Source organism: Bombina bombina, chromosome 5 (assembly GCF_027579735.1).
Source record: "Bombina bombina isolate aBomBom1 chromosome 5, aBomBom1.pri, whole genome shotgun sequence".
NCBI lineage: Eukaryota > Metazoa > Chordata > Amphibia > Anura > Bombinatoridae > Bombina > Bombina bombina.
Window position 1 is genome coordinate 922,593,274 of NC_069503.1, and position 19,421 is coordinate 922,612,694.

The following is a 19,421-nucleotide window of genomic DNA, read 5'->3' on the forward strand; positions in this document are numbered from 1 at the left end:
CTTCAAATGAGTAGTAGATTTTTTTTCTGACAATTTTAAAAGTTATGTCTTTTTCCACTCCCCCTGTACCATGTGACAGCCATCAGCCAATCACAAATGCATACACGTACTATGTGACAGCCATCAGCCATTAACAAATGCATACACACTTATTCTTGCACATGCTCAGTAGGAGCTGGTGACTCAAAAAGTTTAACTATAAAAAGACTGTGCACATTTTGTTAATGGAAGTAAATTGTAAAGTTGTTTAAAATAGCATGTCCTATCTGAATAATGAAAGTTTCATTTTGATTGAGTGTCCCTTTAAGTAGTTCTGTCAGCCTCTCAGTGAGAGCATGGATGAAGGTTAGAGTCCGGAGATGCAGGGAGAGTCTTTCTGCGAAACCATCCCGACTCATATTAACAGCTCCTTGGCAATCAGCGTTGACAAGTGCCTTTGTTCACTCAAGTCCATGTCAGAAGGGATACTATTATCTGTCACACTTCAAGGGCCGTGTTCCTGTTCCACGGCGTAGATTCCGGTAAGATCGTTTCACTTTACTTCATTATGTGAATGTGATGTTAACGTAAGGTAGGTTCCCAGTGGGACTCCTTTTATCTTAAAATAAGGAATCATGGGTTAATATCCCCTAAGTAGGGTTATTGAACAGGGGGGACTTTAATAATGTTTGTTATGTGGTTCTATCTGCTGATGTGTAGTACTACTTTAGGCTCATGGCTTTTAGGAACATTAACAGCCTTATCGTCACTTGGCGTGATCTTTAGATTGCGCGCTATTTTATGACTTGCACGGTGCACCTCGTGACCGGGTATGGCTACGTTGTTTTTCACTTCCATATGCTGACTGTGTGGTCAAAGAGAGTCTGCTCATGGTTTGTCTGGTTCACAGGAGGTGGTGAGTGCCTCAGCCATTGGGGGTGTAAAGAAGGTGTCAGTTACCGTTTGTCATTTTTGTAATCCCATGATGGAGGATTCTCACTTTTTAGACACGGATGTCTCCGATGTGGAGAATGCATCTTGTGATGAATATGAAATGGCTCGAGTTATCCATTCCCATCAGTTATGTTCCGATTGCCGTTCCAGAGTATGCTCTTCTCCCGATTCAGGGTCCTCAAAGTGCGTTGAGCCATCCGCCCTTGAGGATGTTAGGTCCTGTGAGGTGCGTGTCCCAGAAACTTCATTTGCTAGGCAAGCAGGTGTCCTTTTGGTCTTTACTCCTTCTCTGGAAGGTGACCTGTTTCCTCCAGAGGTTATGGCACGGTTTCACATGGCCATATCTGCGGCCTTGGCTCATTTGTATCTCCGAAGTGAAATATTTTTAAGATACTGTCCATGTTCTGTCAACCAGGGCCCACTGGGTGGGGGATTGCCCAATTCAGTTCGGCCTCCTGGGGAAGCGGGGTCCTCTGATGCTTCAGGGGCCCCATCCTTGGGGCCAGAGTCGTTTGTCGACCCGGCAAGGGATAATTTTGCCTTCCATTATAGGTTGGCACGTCTTTGTGTCCTACTAAGGCATGTTTTGGCGTTGCTAGAGGATCCCAGTCCTAGTGGGCCGAGGGATTTGAGGCCTTAATTGCCGGATGGCAACCTGGAAGATGTTTGGGGATGAAGCTAATCTCCTTGACGTCTCCATTTTTGTTTCTTTTCAATGTATCCGTCCCAGTTCTCAGCTTGGGTGAAGGGTGCCTTCTGATCGGCTGGCCCGGTTGGCGTACCCTTTTTTCCCTTGGGCATTCACCCGTGGGTGCTGCCTTACTTTTATTTTAGATCCGGATAGGATGTATTTGATTTGTTTAAAAGCTCACGGCTGATATAACTTTGGTTTTGAGAACGTTCTGTCTCTGGAAGCAATTTTGTGGTTGCATGGGCACTTCCTCGGAAGTTGCGCACCTTAGTTAACACCAAGGTTATGTTTCTGAGTTTATATTATCCAGCCTTCGGGTCAATTTTTCTTGGACCTTAGACAGATTTGGAGTGCTCCTGTACCAGGCAGGTACTGGTCGGGCACTGTGTACTGTTTCTTGGGTTCATGTCATCCTCGTGGTGCTGATTAGCCTGTCGGTTTGAAAATGTGTCTCTTTAGGCCTACTGTTATGGACTCCGGACTCGGATTCTACAACACAGTATGGGGCCTGGGGCGTAGATCCAACGCTTCTAGTAGGAAGGTTGTGAGCTCTGCAATATTGCTTGAGATACGTGACTGACTGTTTCAGGCGTCATTGTGGTTCCTAGGGTCCCTGGGTACTCGGAAACGTGGGTTTTTATTCCTTGGAGTTTGGAGATGTGATTGATTTCCGGAGGTTTAGTATCTGAAGTTGACGATTGGCGTCTTCACTTGCAGTATCTCCGGATAATGACTCTTGTAGGCTAGTCACATTTCTTTTGCAGTGGCGATGTTTCCTTCTCTCCCGTCTTGGGTTGGGTCATTTGTAGTGATGTTGCGAACCTAAAAATTTCGGTTTGCGAACGGCGGACTTGAACTTCCGCGACTGTTCACGAACGGGCAAACCGGGCGAACCGTCATTGACTTCAATAGGCAGGCGAACTTTAAAACCAACAGGGACTCTTTCTGGCCACAATAGTGATGGAAAAGTTGTTTCAAGGGGACTAACACCTGGACTGTGGCATGCCGGAGGGGGATCCATGGCAAAACTCCCATGGAAAATTACATAGTTGATGCAGGGTCTGGTTTTAAGCCATAAAGGGTATAAATCACCTAACATTCCTAAATTGTTTGGAATAACGTGCTTTAAAACATCAGGTATGATGTTGTATCGATCAGGTAGTGTAAGGGTTACGCCTGCTTCACAGTGACAGACCATACTCCCCGTTTAAAGGGACAGTCTACACCAGAATTTTTATTGTTTTAAAAGATAGATAATCCCTTTATTACCCATTTCCCAGTTTTGCATAACTAACACATTTATAATAATATACTTTTAACCTCTGTGATTATCTTGTATCTAAGCCTCTGCAAACTGCCCCTTTTTTCAGTTCTTTTGACAGACTTGCAGGCTAGCCAATCAGTGCCTGCTCCCAGATAACTTCTTGTGCACGAGCACAGTGTTATCTATATGAAATACGTGAACTAACATCCTCTAGTGGTGAAAAACTGTTAAAATGCAATCTGAAAGAGGTGGGCTTCAAGGTCTAAGAAATTAGCATATGAACCTCCTAGGTTAAACTTTCAACTAAGAATACCAAGAGAACAAAGCAAAATTGGTGATAAAAGTAAATTGGAAAATTGTTTAAAATAACATGCTCTATCTGAATCATGAAAGTTTATTTTGGCCTTGACTGTCCCTTTAACGCACCGCAAACAACCGCAAACAGTCCATTTGCACAACCGCAAACTCCCCATTTGCACAAGGTTGGATACCAAGCTCGCCATGTCCCGTTCCTTGTCCTCACTGATGTCATTGAAGGTCTCTTCCTCCACCCAGCCATGTACAACACCAAGGGTCCACGAAAGGTGACAAGAAGCCCCCTGGGACGCCTGCTGTGTTTGGTCTTCCACCTCCTCAAAGCCACCTTCCTCCTCTGACTCCTCTTCTTCAGACTCCTCTCTCTGCGTTATTATAAGGTGTGTTAAGTAGTACTATTTCTATCAGTTTAATCCCTGTTACGTCCCCTATCAGGGGACGTGTATATGGCATGGATTTTAGGAACCGGGAGATGGAAAAAGATGCTTGGTCGGTCCGGCCACGAGATAGATAGATTTGATAGATAGATCAATAGATACATTTGATAGATAGATTTGATAGATAAATAGATAGATAGATAATTTCCCAGACAGAGAATTACAAGACGTGCGGTCTGGGACCCATGGTAAGGTTCCCAGAGACAGTTGCGGCGCCAGGAGACGTGTATATGGCATGGATTTTAGGAACCGGGAGATGGAAAAAGATGCTTGGTCGGTCCTCCTACTTCAAATTTGGGGCACTGCGCATGCAATCTACTGTGCCACCAGATATGAGTGGTGTGTTAAGTAGTACTATTCTTATCAGTTTAATACCTGTTACGTCCCCTATCAGGGTACGTGTATATGGCATGGATTTTAGGAACCGGGAGATGGAAAAAGATGCTTGGTCGGTCCGGCCACGAGATAGATTTGATAGATAGATAGATACATAGATTAGATAGATAGATCAATAGATACATTTGATAGATTCGATAGATAGATAGATAGATTTGATAGATAAATAGATAGATTTGATAGGTAGATAATTTCCCAGACAGAGAATTACAAGACGTGCGGTCTGGGACCCATGGTAAGGTTCCCAGAGGCAGTTGTGGCGCCAGGGGACGTGTATATGGCATGGATTTTAGGAACCGGGAGATGGAAAAAGATGCTTGGTCGGTCCTCCTACTTCAAATTTGGGGCACTGCGCGTGCAATCTACTGTGCCACCAGATATGAGTGGTGTGTTAAGTAGTACTATTCTTATCAGTTTAATAACTGTTACGTCCCCTATCAGGGTACGTGTATATGGCATGGATTTTAGGAACCAGGAGATGGAAAAAGATGCTTGGTCGGTCCGGCCACGAGATAGATAGATTTGATAGATACATAGATTAGATAGATAGATCAATAGATACATTTGATAGATTCGATAGATAGATAGATAGATAGATTTGATAGATAAATAGATAGATTTGATAGATAGATAATTTCCCAGACAGAGAATTACAAGACATGCGGTCTGTGACCCATGGTAAGGTTACTTCCTTTTGCACAATCGAGTACAGGTTGGGGTGGATTGCCTTTTGTGCAAAGAAATTTTGGCAGGGTACCTTCCACTGCGGTGTCCCCTATCAGGGGACGTGTATATGGCATGGATTTTAGGAACCGGGAGATGGAAAAAGATGCTTGGTCGGTCTGGCCACGAGATAGATTTGATAGATAGATACATAGATTAGATAGATAGATCAATAGATGCAATAGATACATTTGATAGATATGATAGATAGATAGATAGATTTGATAGATAAATAGATAGATTTGATAGATAGATAATTTCCCAGACAGAGAATTACAAGACATGCTGTCTGTGACCCATGGTAAGGTTACTTCCTTTTGCACAATCGAGTACAGGTTGGGGATTGCCTTTTGTGCAAAGAAATTTTGGCAGGGTACCTTCCACTGCGGTGTCCCCTATCAGGGGACGTGTATATGGCATGGATTTTAGGAACCGGGAGATAGAAAAAGATGATTGGTCGGTCCTGCTACTTCAAATTTGGGGCACTGCGCGTGCAATCTACTGTGCCACCAGATAGGAGTGGTGTGTTAAGTAGTACTATTCCTATCAGTTTAATCCCTGTTAAGTGCCTTTTTTTTTGGTTTGGTTTGGTTTTTGAAGCCACAGTGCAGCAGCACCAGAGGCCAGAAAAATTTGGCATGTACACATGCCTGAAAAATTAGGTATTGTTGCAGTCGCTGCTGTAGCATCGGCCAGAAAAATTGATGTTTGTTTCCCAGGCAGAAAGTGCCCTAAAACATTGCGGCTTGAACCCTAGTTGGTGGCTGATAAGTCACGCAAGTCAACCGGCATTCGAAAATAAAATACAGCAGCGTGTGGACCATTTTTAGCTCATCTCATCAGGCCTTTTTTACTCAAATGTATCGCCCAATGTCAGTCCCTTCGGGATCCATCCCTCATTCATCTTAATAAAGGTGAGGTAATCTAGACTTACCTAGGCGACTTCTCTTCTCAGTGACAATACCTCCTGCTGCACTGAAGGTCCTTTCTGACAGGACACTTGAAGCGGGGCAGGCCAGAAGTTCTAGTGCAAATTGGGATAGCTCAGGCCACAGGTCAAGCCTGCACACCCAGTAGTCAAGGGGTTCCTTGCTCCTCAGAGTGTCGAGATCTGCAGTTAAGGCGAGGTAGTCTGCTACCTGTCGGTCGAGTCGTTCTCTGAGGGTGGACCCTGAAGGGCTGTGGCGATGCATAGGAGTTAAAAAGCTATGCATGTCCTCCATCAACAACACGTCTGTAAAGCATCCTGTCCTTGCCAGCGTGGTCGTGGGAGTCGGAGGATTACTTTCACCTCTTACCCTGTTAGATTCCCATTGTGATGTGACATCACCCTTATACGCTGTGTAAAGCATACTTTTTAATTTATTTTGGAACTGCTGCATCCTTTCCAACTTGTGGTAATTTGGTAACATTTCAGGCACTTTATGTTTATACCGGGGGTCTAGTAGCGTGGACACCCAGTACAAGTCGTTCTCCTTCAGCTTTTTTATACGAGGGTCACTCAACAGGCACGACAGCATGAAAGACCCCATTTGCACAAGGTTGGATGCCGAGCTACTCATGTCCCGTTCCTTGTCCTCAGTGATCTCACTGAAGGTATCTTCTTCCCCCCAGCCACGTACAACACTACGGGTACCAGATAGGTGACAACGAGCACCCTGGGATGCCTGTTGTGGTTGGTCTTACTCCTCCTCCTCAAAGCCACATTCCTCCTCTGACTCCTCTTCCTCACAATCCTCTTCCAGCGTTGCCGCTGGTCCAGCAAGCGATGCTGATAAGGCTGTTTCTGGTGGTGATGGTGACCACAACTCTTCCTCTTCCTCTTCACGTTCATCTACGGCCTGATCCAGCACTCTTCGCAGGGCACGCTCCAGGAAGAAAACAAAGCTGGGGGGGTGCCGTTGATGTGGATCAAGACACAGCAGCAGAAGAGGACTCAGCCGAGGAGGTTATGGAAGAGGATGGAGTAGGAGGAGTAGAGGAGGAGGCAGCAGGCCTGCCTGCAAGTCGTGGCGGTGTCACCAACTCATCCTCTGCAGAGCCACGCATTCCATGCTTGGCAGCCGTCAGCAGGTTTACCCAATGCGCAGTGTAGGTGATATACCTGCTCTGACCATGCTTTGCAGACCAGCTATCAGTGGTCATATGGACCCTTGCCCCAACACTGTGTGCCAGACATGCCATTACTTCCTTTCGCACAATCGAGTACAGGTTGGGGATTGCCTTTTGTGCAAAGAAATTTTGGCCGGGTACCTTCCACTGCCGTGTCCCAATAGCTACAAATTTTTTGAATGCCTCAGACTCCACCAGCTTGTATGGTAAAAGCTGGCGGGCTAACAGTTCAGACAAGCCAGCTGTCAGACACCGGGCAAGGGGGTGACTTTGTGACATTGGCTTCTTACGCTCAAACATGTCCTTGACAGACACCTGACTGTGGGCAGATGAGCAGGAACTGCTCCGGAAGAGACACGGAGTGGCAGATGTTTCTAAGGTGGCAAGGAGGACAGCAGTGGTTGACGTGGCTGAAGATGCTGGACCAGGAGGAGGATGGCGGCTTTGAGTTTGTGTGCTGCTTCTACTCATGTGTTGATCCCATAGGCGTTTGTGATGTGCGATCATGTGCCTTCGCAAAGCAGTTGTACCCAGGTGGGTGTTGGACTTCCCAGAACTCAGTTTCTTTTGGCACAGGTTGCAAATGGCATCGCTGTTGTCAGAGGCAGACACACAAAACAAATGCCACACTGCTGAGCTCTGTGATGACGGCATTCTGGTGGAGGCAACAGCATGCGTTGATTGGCATGCCTTCTGGCTGACCCCGGTGCCGATGCATGCTGTCTGACTGTGCCACTAGCTCCTTGCGACAACCTTCCCCTGCTTCCAACTCATCTCCTCCTCCTCTTCTCTGTCTCCCCATCTGAACTTTCCCCCTGTTCTTCTTCTCTTCTAGCGGGCACCCACGTGACATCCACGGACGCATTGTCATCATCAACCGCTTCACTTGTATCTGACAAATCAACAAAGGAAGCAGCAGCAGGTACAACATCATCATCATCACACTGTAAGTCCATGTCTGAAATGCTGCCTGACTGAGACATATCACTGTTATCTACATCCTCTGTCAATGATGGTTGCGCATCACTCATTACTTCCAACTGATATGTAAAAAACTCCTCTGACACATCAAGTGAAGCGGCTGTGGTGCTAGTGTTGGTGGTGGCGGCAGGCGGGCGAATGGTAACTTGAGAGGTGCCGAAGATAAGCTGGATGAGGATGGTGCGTCAAGGTTCGGAGCGGAAGCTATAGAAGATTGGGTGTCCTGTGTTATAAAGTCAACTATTTCCTCAGAACTTTTCGAGTTCATGGGATGTGGCCTCTGAACACTGGGCATTATTCTAGTGCGAAAGGGAATCACAGCACCATGACCACGACGGCACCTGCGGGGTGGCCTGCCTCTGCCTGTCATTTATTTTTAAATGTACACTTACACTACTATTAAACAAGATATGAGTGGTGGCACTGGGCAAGTGGGCCCAGTATAAGCTGTGAGCCTGACACAAAAAAGCAGACTGATGTTTCACAGTCCAAAAGGTTTTTTGTTTTTAAATTTACAACACTGTTACACCAGATATGAGTGGTGTGGCACTGGGCAAGTGGGTCTGGCACACACGCTGGCAGGCAGGAAACTGCAATTAGATTACACAAGCAGACTGATGTTTCACAGTCCAAAACGTTTTTTGTTTTTAAATTTACAATACTGTTACACCAGATATGAGTGGTGTGGTAATGGGCAAGTGGATCTGGCACACACGCTGGCAGGCAGGCAACTGCAATTAGATTACACAAGCAGACTGATGTTTCACAGTCAAAAAAGTTTTTTGTTTTTAAATTTACAATACTTTTACACCAGATATGAATGGTGTGGCACTGGGCAAGTGGGTCTGGCACACACGCTGGCAGGCAGGCAACTGCAATTAGATTACACTAGCAGACTGATGTTTCACAGTCAAAAAGGTTTTTGTTTTTTTTAAATTTACACTACTGTTACAACAGATATGAGTGGTGGCACTAGTTGGCAAGTGGGCCTGGCACACACGCTGGCAGGCAGGCAACTAGATTACACTAGCAGACTGATGTTTCACAGTCAAAAAAGTTTTTTTTTTAAATTTACACTACTGTTACAACAGATATGAGTGGTGCCACTATTTGGCAAGTGGGCCTGGCACACACGCTGGCAGGCAGGCAGGCAACTGCAATTAGATTACACTAGCAGACTGATGTTTCACAGTCAAAAAAGTTTTTTTAAAAAATATTTACACTACTGTTACAACAGATATGAGTGGTGGCACTAGTTGGCAAGTGGGCCTGGCACACATGCTGGCAGGCAGGCAACTACAATTAGATTACACTAGCAGACTGATGTTTCACAGTCAAAAAAAAATTTTTGAAAAAAATTTACACTACTGTTACAACAGATATGAGTGGTGGCACTAGTTGGCAAGTGGGCCTGGCACACACGCTGGCAGGCAGGCAGGCAACTGCAATTAGATTACACTATCAGACTGATGTTTCACAGTCAAAAAAGTTTTTTTTTTAAATTTACACTACTGTTACAACAGATATGAGTGGTGCCACTAGTTGGCAAGTGGGCCTGGCACACACGCTGGCAGGCAGGCAACTGCAATTAGATTACACTAGCAGACTGATGTTTCACAGTCAAAAAAGTTTTTTTAAAAAAAAATTACACTACTGTTACAACAGATATGAGTGGTGGCACTAGTTGGCAAGTGGGCCTGGCACACATGCTGGCAGGCAGGCAACTACAATTAGATTACACTAGCAGACTGATGTTTCACAGTCAAAAAAGTTTTTTTTAAAAAAAATTTACACTACTGTTACAACAGATATTAGTGTTTGCACTAGTTGCCAAGTGGGACTGGAACACACGCTGGCAGGCAGGCAACTACAATTAGATTACACTAGCAGACTGATGTTTCACAGTCAAAAAAGTTTTTTTTTTAAATTTACACTACTGTTACAACAGATATGAGTGGTGGCACTAGTTGGCAAGTGGGCCTGGCACACACGCTGGCAGGCAGGCAACTGCAATTAGATTACACTAGCAGACTGATGTTTCACAGTCAAAAAAGTTTTGTTTTTTTTTTAAAATTACACTACTGTTACAACAGATATGAGTGGTGGCACTAGTTGGCAAGTGGGCCTGGCACACACGCTGGCAGGCAGGCAACTACAATTAGATTACACTAGCAGACTGATGTTTCACAGTCAAAAAAGTTTTTTTTTTTTTAAAAATTACACTACTGTTACAACAGATATGAGTGGTGGCACTAGTTGGCAAGTGGGCCTGGCACACACGCTGGCAGGCAGGCAACTGCAATTAGATTACACTAGCAGACTGGTGTTTCACAGACAAAAATGTTTCTTTTTTTAAATTTACACTACTGTTACAACAGATATGAGTGGTGGCACTAGTTGGCAAGTGGGCCTGGCACACACGCTGGCAGGCAGGCAACTGCAATTAGATTACACTAGCAGACTGATGTTTCACAGTCGAAAAAGTTTTTTTTTTAAAATGTACACTACTGTTACAACAGATATGAGTGGTGGCACTAGTTGGCAAGTGGGCCTGGCACACGCTGGCAACTGCTATTAGATTACACTAGCAGACTGATGTTTCACAGTCAAAAAAGTTTTTTTTTTTTAAATTTACACTACTGTTACAACAGATATGAGTGGTGGCACTAGTTGGCAAGTGGGCCTGGCACACACGCTGGCAGGCAGGCAGGCAACTACAATTAGATTACACTAGCAGACTGATGTTTCACAGTCAAAAAAAAATTTTGAAAAAAATTTACACTACTGTTACAACAGATATGAGTGGTGGCACTAGTTGGCAAGTGGGCCTGGCACACACGCTGGCAGGCAGGCAGGCAACTGCAATTAGATTACACTAGCAGACTGATGTTTCACAGTCAAAAAAGTTTTTTTTTTAAATTTACACTACTGTTACAACAGATATGAGTGGTGCCACTAGTTGGCAAGTGGGCCTGGCACACACGCTGGCAGGCAGGCAACTGCAATTAGATTACACTAGCAGACTGATGTTTCACAGTCAAAAAAGTTTTTTTTTTAAAAAATTTACACTACTGTTACAACAGATATGAGTGGTGGCACTAGTTGGCAAGTGGGCCTGGCACACATGCTGGCAGGCAGGCAGGCAACTACAATTAGATTACACTAGCAGACTGATGTTTCACAGTCAAAAAAGTTTTTTTTTAAAAAAAATTACACTACTGTTACAACAGATATTAGTGTTTGCACTAGTTGCCAAGTGGGACTGGAACACACGCTGGCAGGCAGACAGGCAGGCAGGCAGGCAACTGCAATTAGATTACACTAGCAGACTGATGTTTCACAGTCAAAAAAGTTTTTTTTTAAAATTTACACTACTGTTACAACAGATATGAGTGGTGGCACTAGTTGGCAAGTGGGCCTGGCACACACGCTGGCAGGCAGGCAACTGCAATTAGATTACACTAGCAGACTGATGTTTCACAGTCAAAAAAGTTTTTTTTTTAAAAAAATGACACTACTGTTACAACAGATATGAGTGGTGGCACTAGTTGGCAAGTGGGCCTGGCACACACGCTGGCAGGCAGGCAACTACAATTAGATTACACTAGCAGACTGATGTTTCACAGTCAAAAAAGTTTTTTTTTTTAAAAAATTACACTACTGTTACAACAGATATGAGTGGTGGCACTAGTTGGCAAGTGGGTCTGGCAATTAGATTACACTAGCAGACTGATGTTTCACAGACGAAAAAGTTTTTTTTTTTAAATTTACACTACTGTTACAACAGATATTAGTGGTGGCACTAGTTGGCAAGTGGGCCTGGCACACACGCTGGCAGGCAGGCAGGCAACTGCTATTATATTACACTAGCAGACTGATATTTCACAGTCAAAAAAAGTTTTTTTTTTAAATTTACACTACTGTTACAACAGATATCAGTGGTGGCACTAGTTGGCAAGTGGGCCTGGCACACACGCTGGCAGACAGGCAACTGCAATTAGATTACCCTAGCAGACTGATGTTTCACAGTCAAAAAAGTTTTTTTTTTTTAAATTTACACTACTGTTACAACAGATATGAGTGGTGGCACTAGTTGGCAAGTGGGCCTGGCACACACGCTGGCAGGCAGGCAACTGCAATTAGATTACACTAGCAGACTGATGTTTCACAGTCAAAAAAGTTTGTTTTTTTTAATTTACACTACTGTTACAACAGATATGAGTGATGGCACTAGTTGGCAAGTGGGCCTGGCACACACGCTGGCCGGCAGGCAACTGCTATTAGATTACACTAGCAGACTGATGTTTCACAGTCAAAAAAGTTTTTTTTTAAATTTACACTACTGTTACAACAGATATGAGTGGTGGCAGGCAACTGCAATTAGATTACACTAGCAGACTGATGTTTCACAGTCAAAATTACACAGGCAAAAAAAAAAAAAAGACTGATGTTCTAGCTTTTTGGGGTGCTGTCCTTACAGCAGAGATCAGATGAGTCCTTCAGGACTGTAGTGGACACTGAATACACTAGCCTAGCTATCAATTTCCCTATGAAATCAGCAGCAGCTACACTGTCCCTCCTCTCACTAACAATGCAGCTTCCGAATGAATCTAAAATGGCTGCTGTCTAGGAGCTGGGAGGGAGTGTCTGCTGCTGATTGGCTGAAATGTGTCTGCAGACTGTGAGATACAGGGTCAAAGTTTACTCAATGATGACGAATAGGGGGCGGATCGAACATCGCATATGTTCACCTGTCGCGGCGAACGCGAACAAGCTATGTTCAACAATCGCAACATCACTAGTCATTTGTTCTGGGAGAGTGGACATGTCCTTCTTCCTTGTCTCAGTGTTTTGTTTCCTCTAGTATGTAGAGGACAGGGGTCTCCCTGCCGTTCTACCAGGAGCTGCAAAGCTTCCGTTGTTATTCTATTTCAAGGATGTTGGGAGACTGATAGTGCACGGATCTCTGGAGACTGTCGTCTTCTCGAGATAAGAACTGCCCCTTATCATACCATGTTCTTTACACTCTCGGAGTACCATTAAATTGGGTAATAATAACAAATATTACTAGGCAGCTGCCAATTTGGTTAATTCCGAGAGCGAGCGCTGAAGAAGCACTTTCTCTCCCACTGAGAGAAAGGCGCTATATAAATACTAGTTGTTATTATTCTACAAAGATGCTACCCGTCAATCTTATTACAGATCTAGCCCTTTGGGCTTGAGGGTAGGAGATCTGGGGTCAGTTACAAAAGAAAAAAATAGGTGTAGTAAGGGCGCTATTAGCTGAAGATACCAAAAGTCAGAACACAGAAATGATCTGTTATACAAACTTGAAACATTTTACAGTTTGTAAGTAGATACAAAGTATCTTTATTCTCTGTCTCCTCTAAAATAACAAATGAGTATATTTTAATCACTGAATACTGAAAGTTTGAATTAGAGACGTCTCTATTAAATGTAATTTTTATAAATGACTGTATTTGTATGTGAAACACATTTTTAATTTTATTAAATTATTTTATGTCTTTATGACAAAGCCTATATGAATTTGTATACACACTAATGAATTTATACCACATATAACCCTTCTTTTGGTATCTTCAGCTAATAGCGCCCTTACTACAACTATTTTTTTCTTTTGCACTTATTGTTTAGATTGAAGGATCTGACTTATTGTAAGGAGTTTGATACCGCATATTTAACACTAGCGCACTATTTTACACACCTTTTCGTTTATACCTGGGGTCAGTTACAGTCTTTCGCCTGTCTGGGGTCAGGAAACTGACCATTTATTTTTTCCAAAGTGCGGGTCAGGTCGTTAGGCCTGTCTACACGGATTACCTTGTGAATTAAGGGTACTGGTGGCCTTTAGATGGCGGAAGGCTTTATCTGGGTGCGCTCCTAACTATAGGAGGCGGCTTATGGGTTCCTCTGGGGCTTTAGATCGGTTCCGTATTTTGAGAACTATGGCTAAGGACTATGTCTCTTGCCTGGAAAGGGTATAGATGGTTCTGTTTAACCTTAGGGTTTGGTTCTCCCGTGTGTCCCTTTGGCAGGGGCGCGGGTTTTCTGACTTTTTATTTTCCAAATCAGCTTTATTTAGTAAAGAATAAGATAAAATGGTACAATACATTATAAATGCATAAAAATATGTATGTGTTTGGTAATACGTACGTACAGAGGGAAGCTGATGTAAATCAAATTGAATAAAAATAACAAAGTGTAACAGTGTTGTGGTATTCCATAAGAATAACTGAGGTGTTAGTGAAATAACAATTTTTATTTCCCATACCCATAGTAAGAGGGAAAAGAAGAAAGTCACGTGTGTGTGACTAGAGATTGGTGAAATTCCTTATGTATGTAAGCTTCCCAAGTCGTTTTAAGCTGTATATAAAGGGGTTCCTGTTTATGTTTCATGTCTGCTTGTGATATATCTGCGTTTAGTTCATCAGACCAACGGTCAATAAAATAAGGAGAGAATCCTGGAGGAGATGCTTGTAAAAGAGAGTAGACTAAGGAAAGAGTGTGTTTAATCTGGGCGGTGGATTTTCATAGATTCATATGGAGTCATAGGACGCAGCATGTTCTTCCTATCTGGATGTTTTAAAATATATGAGTGGCATTGATGTAGAAAAAAACAGTTCAAAAACATGGGGAAGCCGTTTTCAATAAGTCTATTTGTAGGAACAGAAGCTTGTTCATTACCTATTTGGTATGTCATGATCGCTCGGTGTAGGGTTCTGTATTTCAATTTCCCCCATTAACACCCTGGAAGGAAGTCTATATTGTTTGTGAGGGAAGTTAGAGGGGAGAACTTGGAAGATATGAGGGGGTTCTCTATTAAAGCTTTATCCCATACTTTAAAAGTTTCCTGTATTATAAAGTTACCTTTAATTGCCTGTGTTAAACTTGAGTTGTTTTGCCAGCAAAAGGGGCGCTAAGTGTAATGTGTGCGTGGTTTCATGTTCTAGTTTCACCCACTTTTTATGATCATAGTTAGTGACCCAATCGATTATACGTTGAAGGAAAGCGGCCTTCCTGTAATTTTTCAAATTGGGCACCCCTAACCCTCCACTCTTTATGGGGGTACACATTAGGTGTTTATTTATTCTTGCGTTTGTACCATATGAACTCAAATATCCTGTTTTGAAGATTTGATATAAACTTAATAGGCAGGGGGATTGGGATAGTTTGAAAGAGGTATAATATCCTCAGAAGGACGTTCATTTTGATTGAATTGATTCTACCTAGCCAGGAAATATTTTTTGATTTCCATGAGGACATGTCCGCTATCAAGGTGTTATGTAGAGGTAAATAATTAACTCGGAATAGGTCATTAATGTTGGGAGTAAGGTGTATCCCTAAATATTTCAAAGAAAAATTTTGAATACGGAATGGGCTCAATTTCCAAAGTTGGGAAAGGAGATTGTCGTTGCATTGAATCGCTAGGAGTTCTGATTTACAGTTGTTGATTAAATAATTGGAGGCCATCAGGAATGCGTCTAATTCAGTTGGCAGTGGGGGAATGGATGTAATTGGGTCTGTTAAGCAAAACAAGATATCATCTGCGTATAGTAGGAGTTTATGGCTAGTATTTGTATTCCACGGATGTCTGAATTGGAGTGCATGGCAGTAGCAAATGCTTCCACTACGCATGTGAAAAGAAGTGGTGACAGGGGGCACCCCTGTCTGGTGCCGTTTGAGATGGGGAAGGAGAGTGAAGTTATTCTGTTTACCCTAATTTTGGCAGAGAGGAAGGTGTATAGCGCCATCATTTTGGAAATGAAAGAGTCTCCCATATTAAATTTGTGCAGAACTTCCCGGAGGAAGTGCCAGCAGACGCGGTCAAAGGCTTTTTCCGCGTCCGCTGATACAATCACAGTGGGGGTTTGTGTATGTTGGGCGTGGTGTATTAGTTGTATCACTCTGACCGTGTTATCTTTAGCTTCTCTAGATGGGACAAACCCTACTTGGTCATTATCAATTATTTGGGGAAGAATTATATTAAGCCTATTGGCTAGAATCTTTGCGTATATATCTTAAGATTGGTGTTGAGTAAAGATATCGGTCGGAAATTAGATGCAGTATCAGGGGATTTATCTGGTTTTGGGAGAACGATTATATATGCCGGGGTTTTCTGACTCTTATGAGAGATTGATATCAACCTGAGGCTTTAGTTTGAGGTTTTCTGACGGGTCCCTACTTGTCTGCTGCGACATCTGATGATTCCTGGTATGCTCCGGTTGCTCTCCAACTGGGCTGACAATTTTGGCCGAAGGGTTTGGCCGCTAGTAGGGTGTTTTCGGTTGGTTAATCTTCTTCTTCTCACCTAGGGTGGGGAAGGGTTCCTACGTGTTCTCCTTGGTTTGGAGGTACCTCACTGTCTGTAAAGGGCCTGTAGGTCCTTGGTTGTTCTCGCCTCATAGGGTTTGTTTCCCTCTCTTGTGTTCTCAGTATCATGGAATTGAATCTGGTATTGGAGTGCTTTCTTCCCTTGAGGAGTGTTCCTTATTATGGAAGGCTGCAGTGTAGGGGTCCTTGGACCCAAGCATGAGGTTCCTGTCATGGTTCAGGGTAGCATGCAAACATTTTAGTAGCAGTCTGGATTCTACTCAGGGGTTTTGATGCCTCATAGATCCATTTCTTCCAAAGGTCTGGGACTCTTGTCTTCAGTCTTTTACTAGCCTTGGGCTGTGACCGTTATCCTGGAAGGAAGGTTGGGGATCAGTCTGCTTTTTGCAGTATGGACCGTTTTCTTTTGTGAATCTGTCCTCCCCTTTGTTGGGGGGACTCTTAGTGCCCATCGCTCTACCGGCGGCGTCTATTGCCGGGATGGATTGCTCCTTGGATTCCGGAATTTTCTGGTTGGGAGCTGTTGTCAAGATTTTTCGTCATTTTCTCAGTGGCGCGAGTCCCACGATGGATTAGGACGGCTTTGCTGCCTGTGGAAGGGTCCTCACTAGTTTTGTTCGCAGGGGACTCTGTGACCTCTTGGAAGAGCTCTTTCTCAGCTGCTGGGATGGATTTCCTGTCACTGCTTATCCTGAAGGGTCTTGTCTTGTCTAAGTTACAAGGGGGAACTCATAGTTTTCTGGAACACCATAGTGGGTATGGTGCTGTGTCAGGGACATGAGGGTGGCCTTCCGGTCATCCTAGTGACGTTATCTCCTGACTATGGACTTATCTTCTGGTCCTTGTCCTTTGTTCTCCTAGTAAATTTGTTTCCTTGGACAGTGGTCCTGCAGCAACCTCGGGTTGCTCTCAGTTGAGTTGGTCTTTTGGGTATCTCATGGGGCCTCTATTCCCCCTCTCGGGGGTAGATAGATATTTTGACCAGTTTTATTTTTAAGTACATATTGGATGGTCCTTCGGATCTCCTATGGGTTCCTCTACTCTCCCTTTCGGGGGGTTAATAGAGGTTTTCGGTTTTGAAATTTGTGGGAGTTGAGTGCCGCAGGGCTGACTCCTTGGAAGCCTTATGCTCAGCAGACTCTGGGTCTGAGTGGTCTCTAGCACGGCTTTGCAGGTTGTGTAACTGATGAGTGGTTTACCCGGGCTCCATTTTTTTTTCCTTGACGTTATAGTTTTTTGTAGGGTGTCGAGTAATTCAGGCTGTGGTGCCTTTCGAAGGAGCTGCCTCTTTGTACCCACCCTTTGTTTGCATTCAGTGAATGCAGCTGTGAACTCTTCCTGATTAAGAAGAAAAACATAAATTATGCTTACCTGATCATTTTCTTTTCTTCTGAAAGGAAGAGTCCACAGCTCCAACCCGTGCTTTAACTAGGGGGTGGCAGTACATTTTTGTTCTTCTGGCACTTTTTTTTTTTATAAAATCACCCTAATATTTCTCCTACTGTTCCTTGTTCCCTTGGCAGAATGACTGAGGGAAGTGGGGGAGGTATTTAAGGCCTTTGGCTGGGGTGTCTTTGCCTCCTCCTGGTGGCCAGGTTCTGAATTCCCAAAAGTAATGAATGCAGCTGTGGACTCTTCCTGTCAGAAGAAAAGAAAATTATCAGGTAAGCATAATTTATGTGTGTTTTTTTTCTGCATTTAGGTAGCTCTGTATTTCCTGTGCCTCCAAATCCGTGGTTTCCCTTTGAACTTCATGATGAGAGCAGTTTGTACAACAGAGATCTGTACCTGAGGGAATGTCTTCAGAATTTACTGTTGTTTGTCGTAACATACGGGCCTACAAATGTTGTTTCAAACGCTGAAGAATAAGTCTGTTTTCGAAAGTTAAAATAATAAAATAACTACTCTTCAGTTGTAACTTCCTGTTGAATTAATGTGCAGTAATTTAATAAATAAGTAAAGTTTTTAATCCACTGCTTCCAGAATTGTCTACTTTATTGTAAATAGAAAAGTTAGCTGCTTACTACTTTTCTGTTACTCTCTGATTAACATACAGCTTTTATTCCCTTGACAACTACTACAATGCCTACCACAAGATGTACTTCCCAGATTTAAGAAACATTTTGAAATATGTAAATTGCCCCCAAACCCCTTATATAAACACAGCAGATGTTAAGACAGTCATTATCAATGTTTCTGTGCATAAGCCCTTCAAAGGAGCAATAGGAATATTCTAAATTAGAGAGTGTAACAAAGAATTATCACCCCCCCTCCCCACAAAGTTACTAATTAGACATGTGCACATGCAAATAATTTTATTATACTAATTCATCATGGAGGGAGGAAAATTACAACTTGTTTCTTCTTGGGATTGGTAGTTCAGTTGGATTGAGATATATATATCTTTGTAGAAAAGATGGAGCACTCCTAATTCCACTGCCATAGTGCAGTTAGTAAGTTTCATGCCCAGGGTGCATACCAGATAAGGGATAGATACATGCGAATACAAGTAGTAGCACACACTGGGTCTTTAAATCAACAAATATTTATTTGACCTGTAACGTTTCGGAGTTACCCCCATCCTCAGACAAGATTACAATACAATCAGTGTACATTTACTTACTTTATACCCACCACCATTAGACCCTGATCTAGCCGTTGCCATTGGCGTTACGGAAGTGACTTCATGGCTTAACCCGCCCACGTGTGCATAGGCCGGCATGTGATTATAGTCATAGTTACCGGGGCGCCACACTCGCAATTAGCTGTCTGGATCGTAAAATACAGTGCACGTTAAAAACAATGTGAACAGCAGTACAGCATTTATCACAGTTACTTGAAAATACTTTGTCTAATAGTATGCTAAACAATTAATTAGGGGCGATATACCTGTCAATGATACAATCTATATGCAAATATATATATTTGGCAATTTTAGCAATATTAGTTAAGAATTTACATATTGCAATATCCACTATCCATATCCCTATTGGGCTAAGTTAACATTATAAGACAATCCTTTGGGAAGTCACTGGACAAAAGTTAAGAAATGTAAATAATGAAGCTATAGGTTGACAATAATTAGGACCTCACTGTGTGAGGATATGGACTTCATAAATTATTAAATACTGGCAGTTATCACTGATGGTACACAAATACTATATATCTATACATATAATGAGAGAATATATCTATACATATAATGAATAAACTATTC

The 19,421-nt window shown here is 43.1% G+C and overlaps 1 protein-coding gene across 1 annotated transcript in view; it reads left to right on the forward strand.

Moving 5' to 3' along the window:
• The window catches only part of MCMDC2 (minichromosome maintenance domain containing 2), a 260,089-nt gene extending 241,916 nt beyond the window's left edge, over nucleotides 1-18,173 (forward strand). Inside the window, exon 15 of the mRNA XM_053715892.1 lies at nucleotides 17,907-18,173. Within this exon, the coding sequence (XP_053571867.1) occupies nucleotides 17,907-18,073 (167 nt within the window). The 3' untranslated portion in view covers nucleotides 18,074-18,173. The remainder of the gene's footprint in view (nucleotides 1-17,906) is intronic.
• Nucleotides 18,174-19,421: the final 1,248 nt, after the last annotated feature.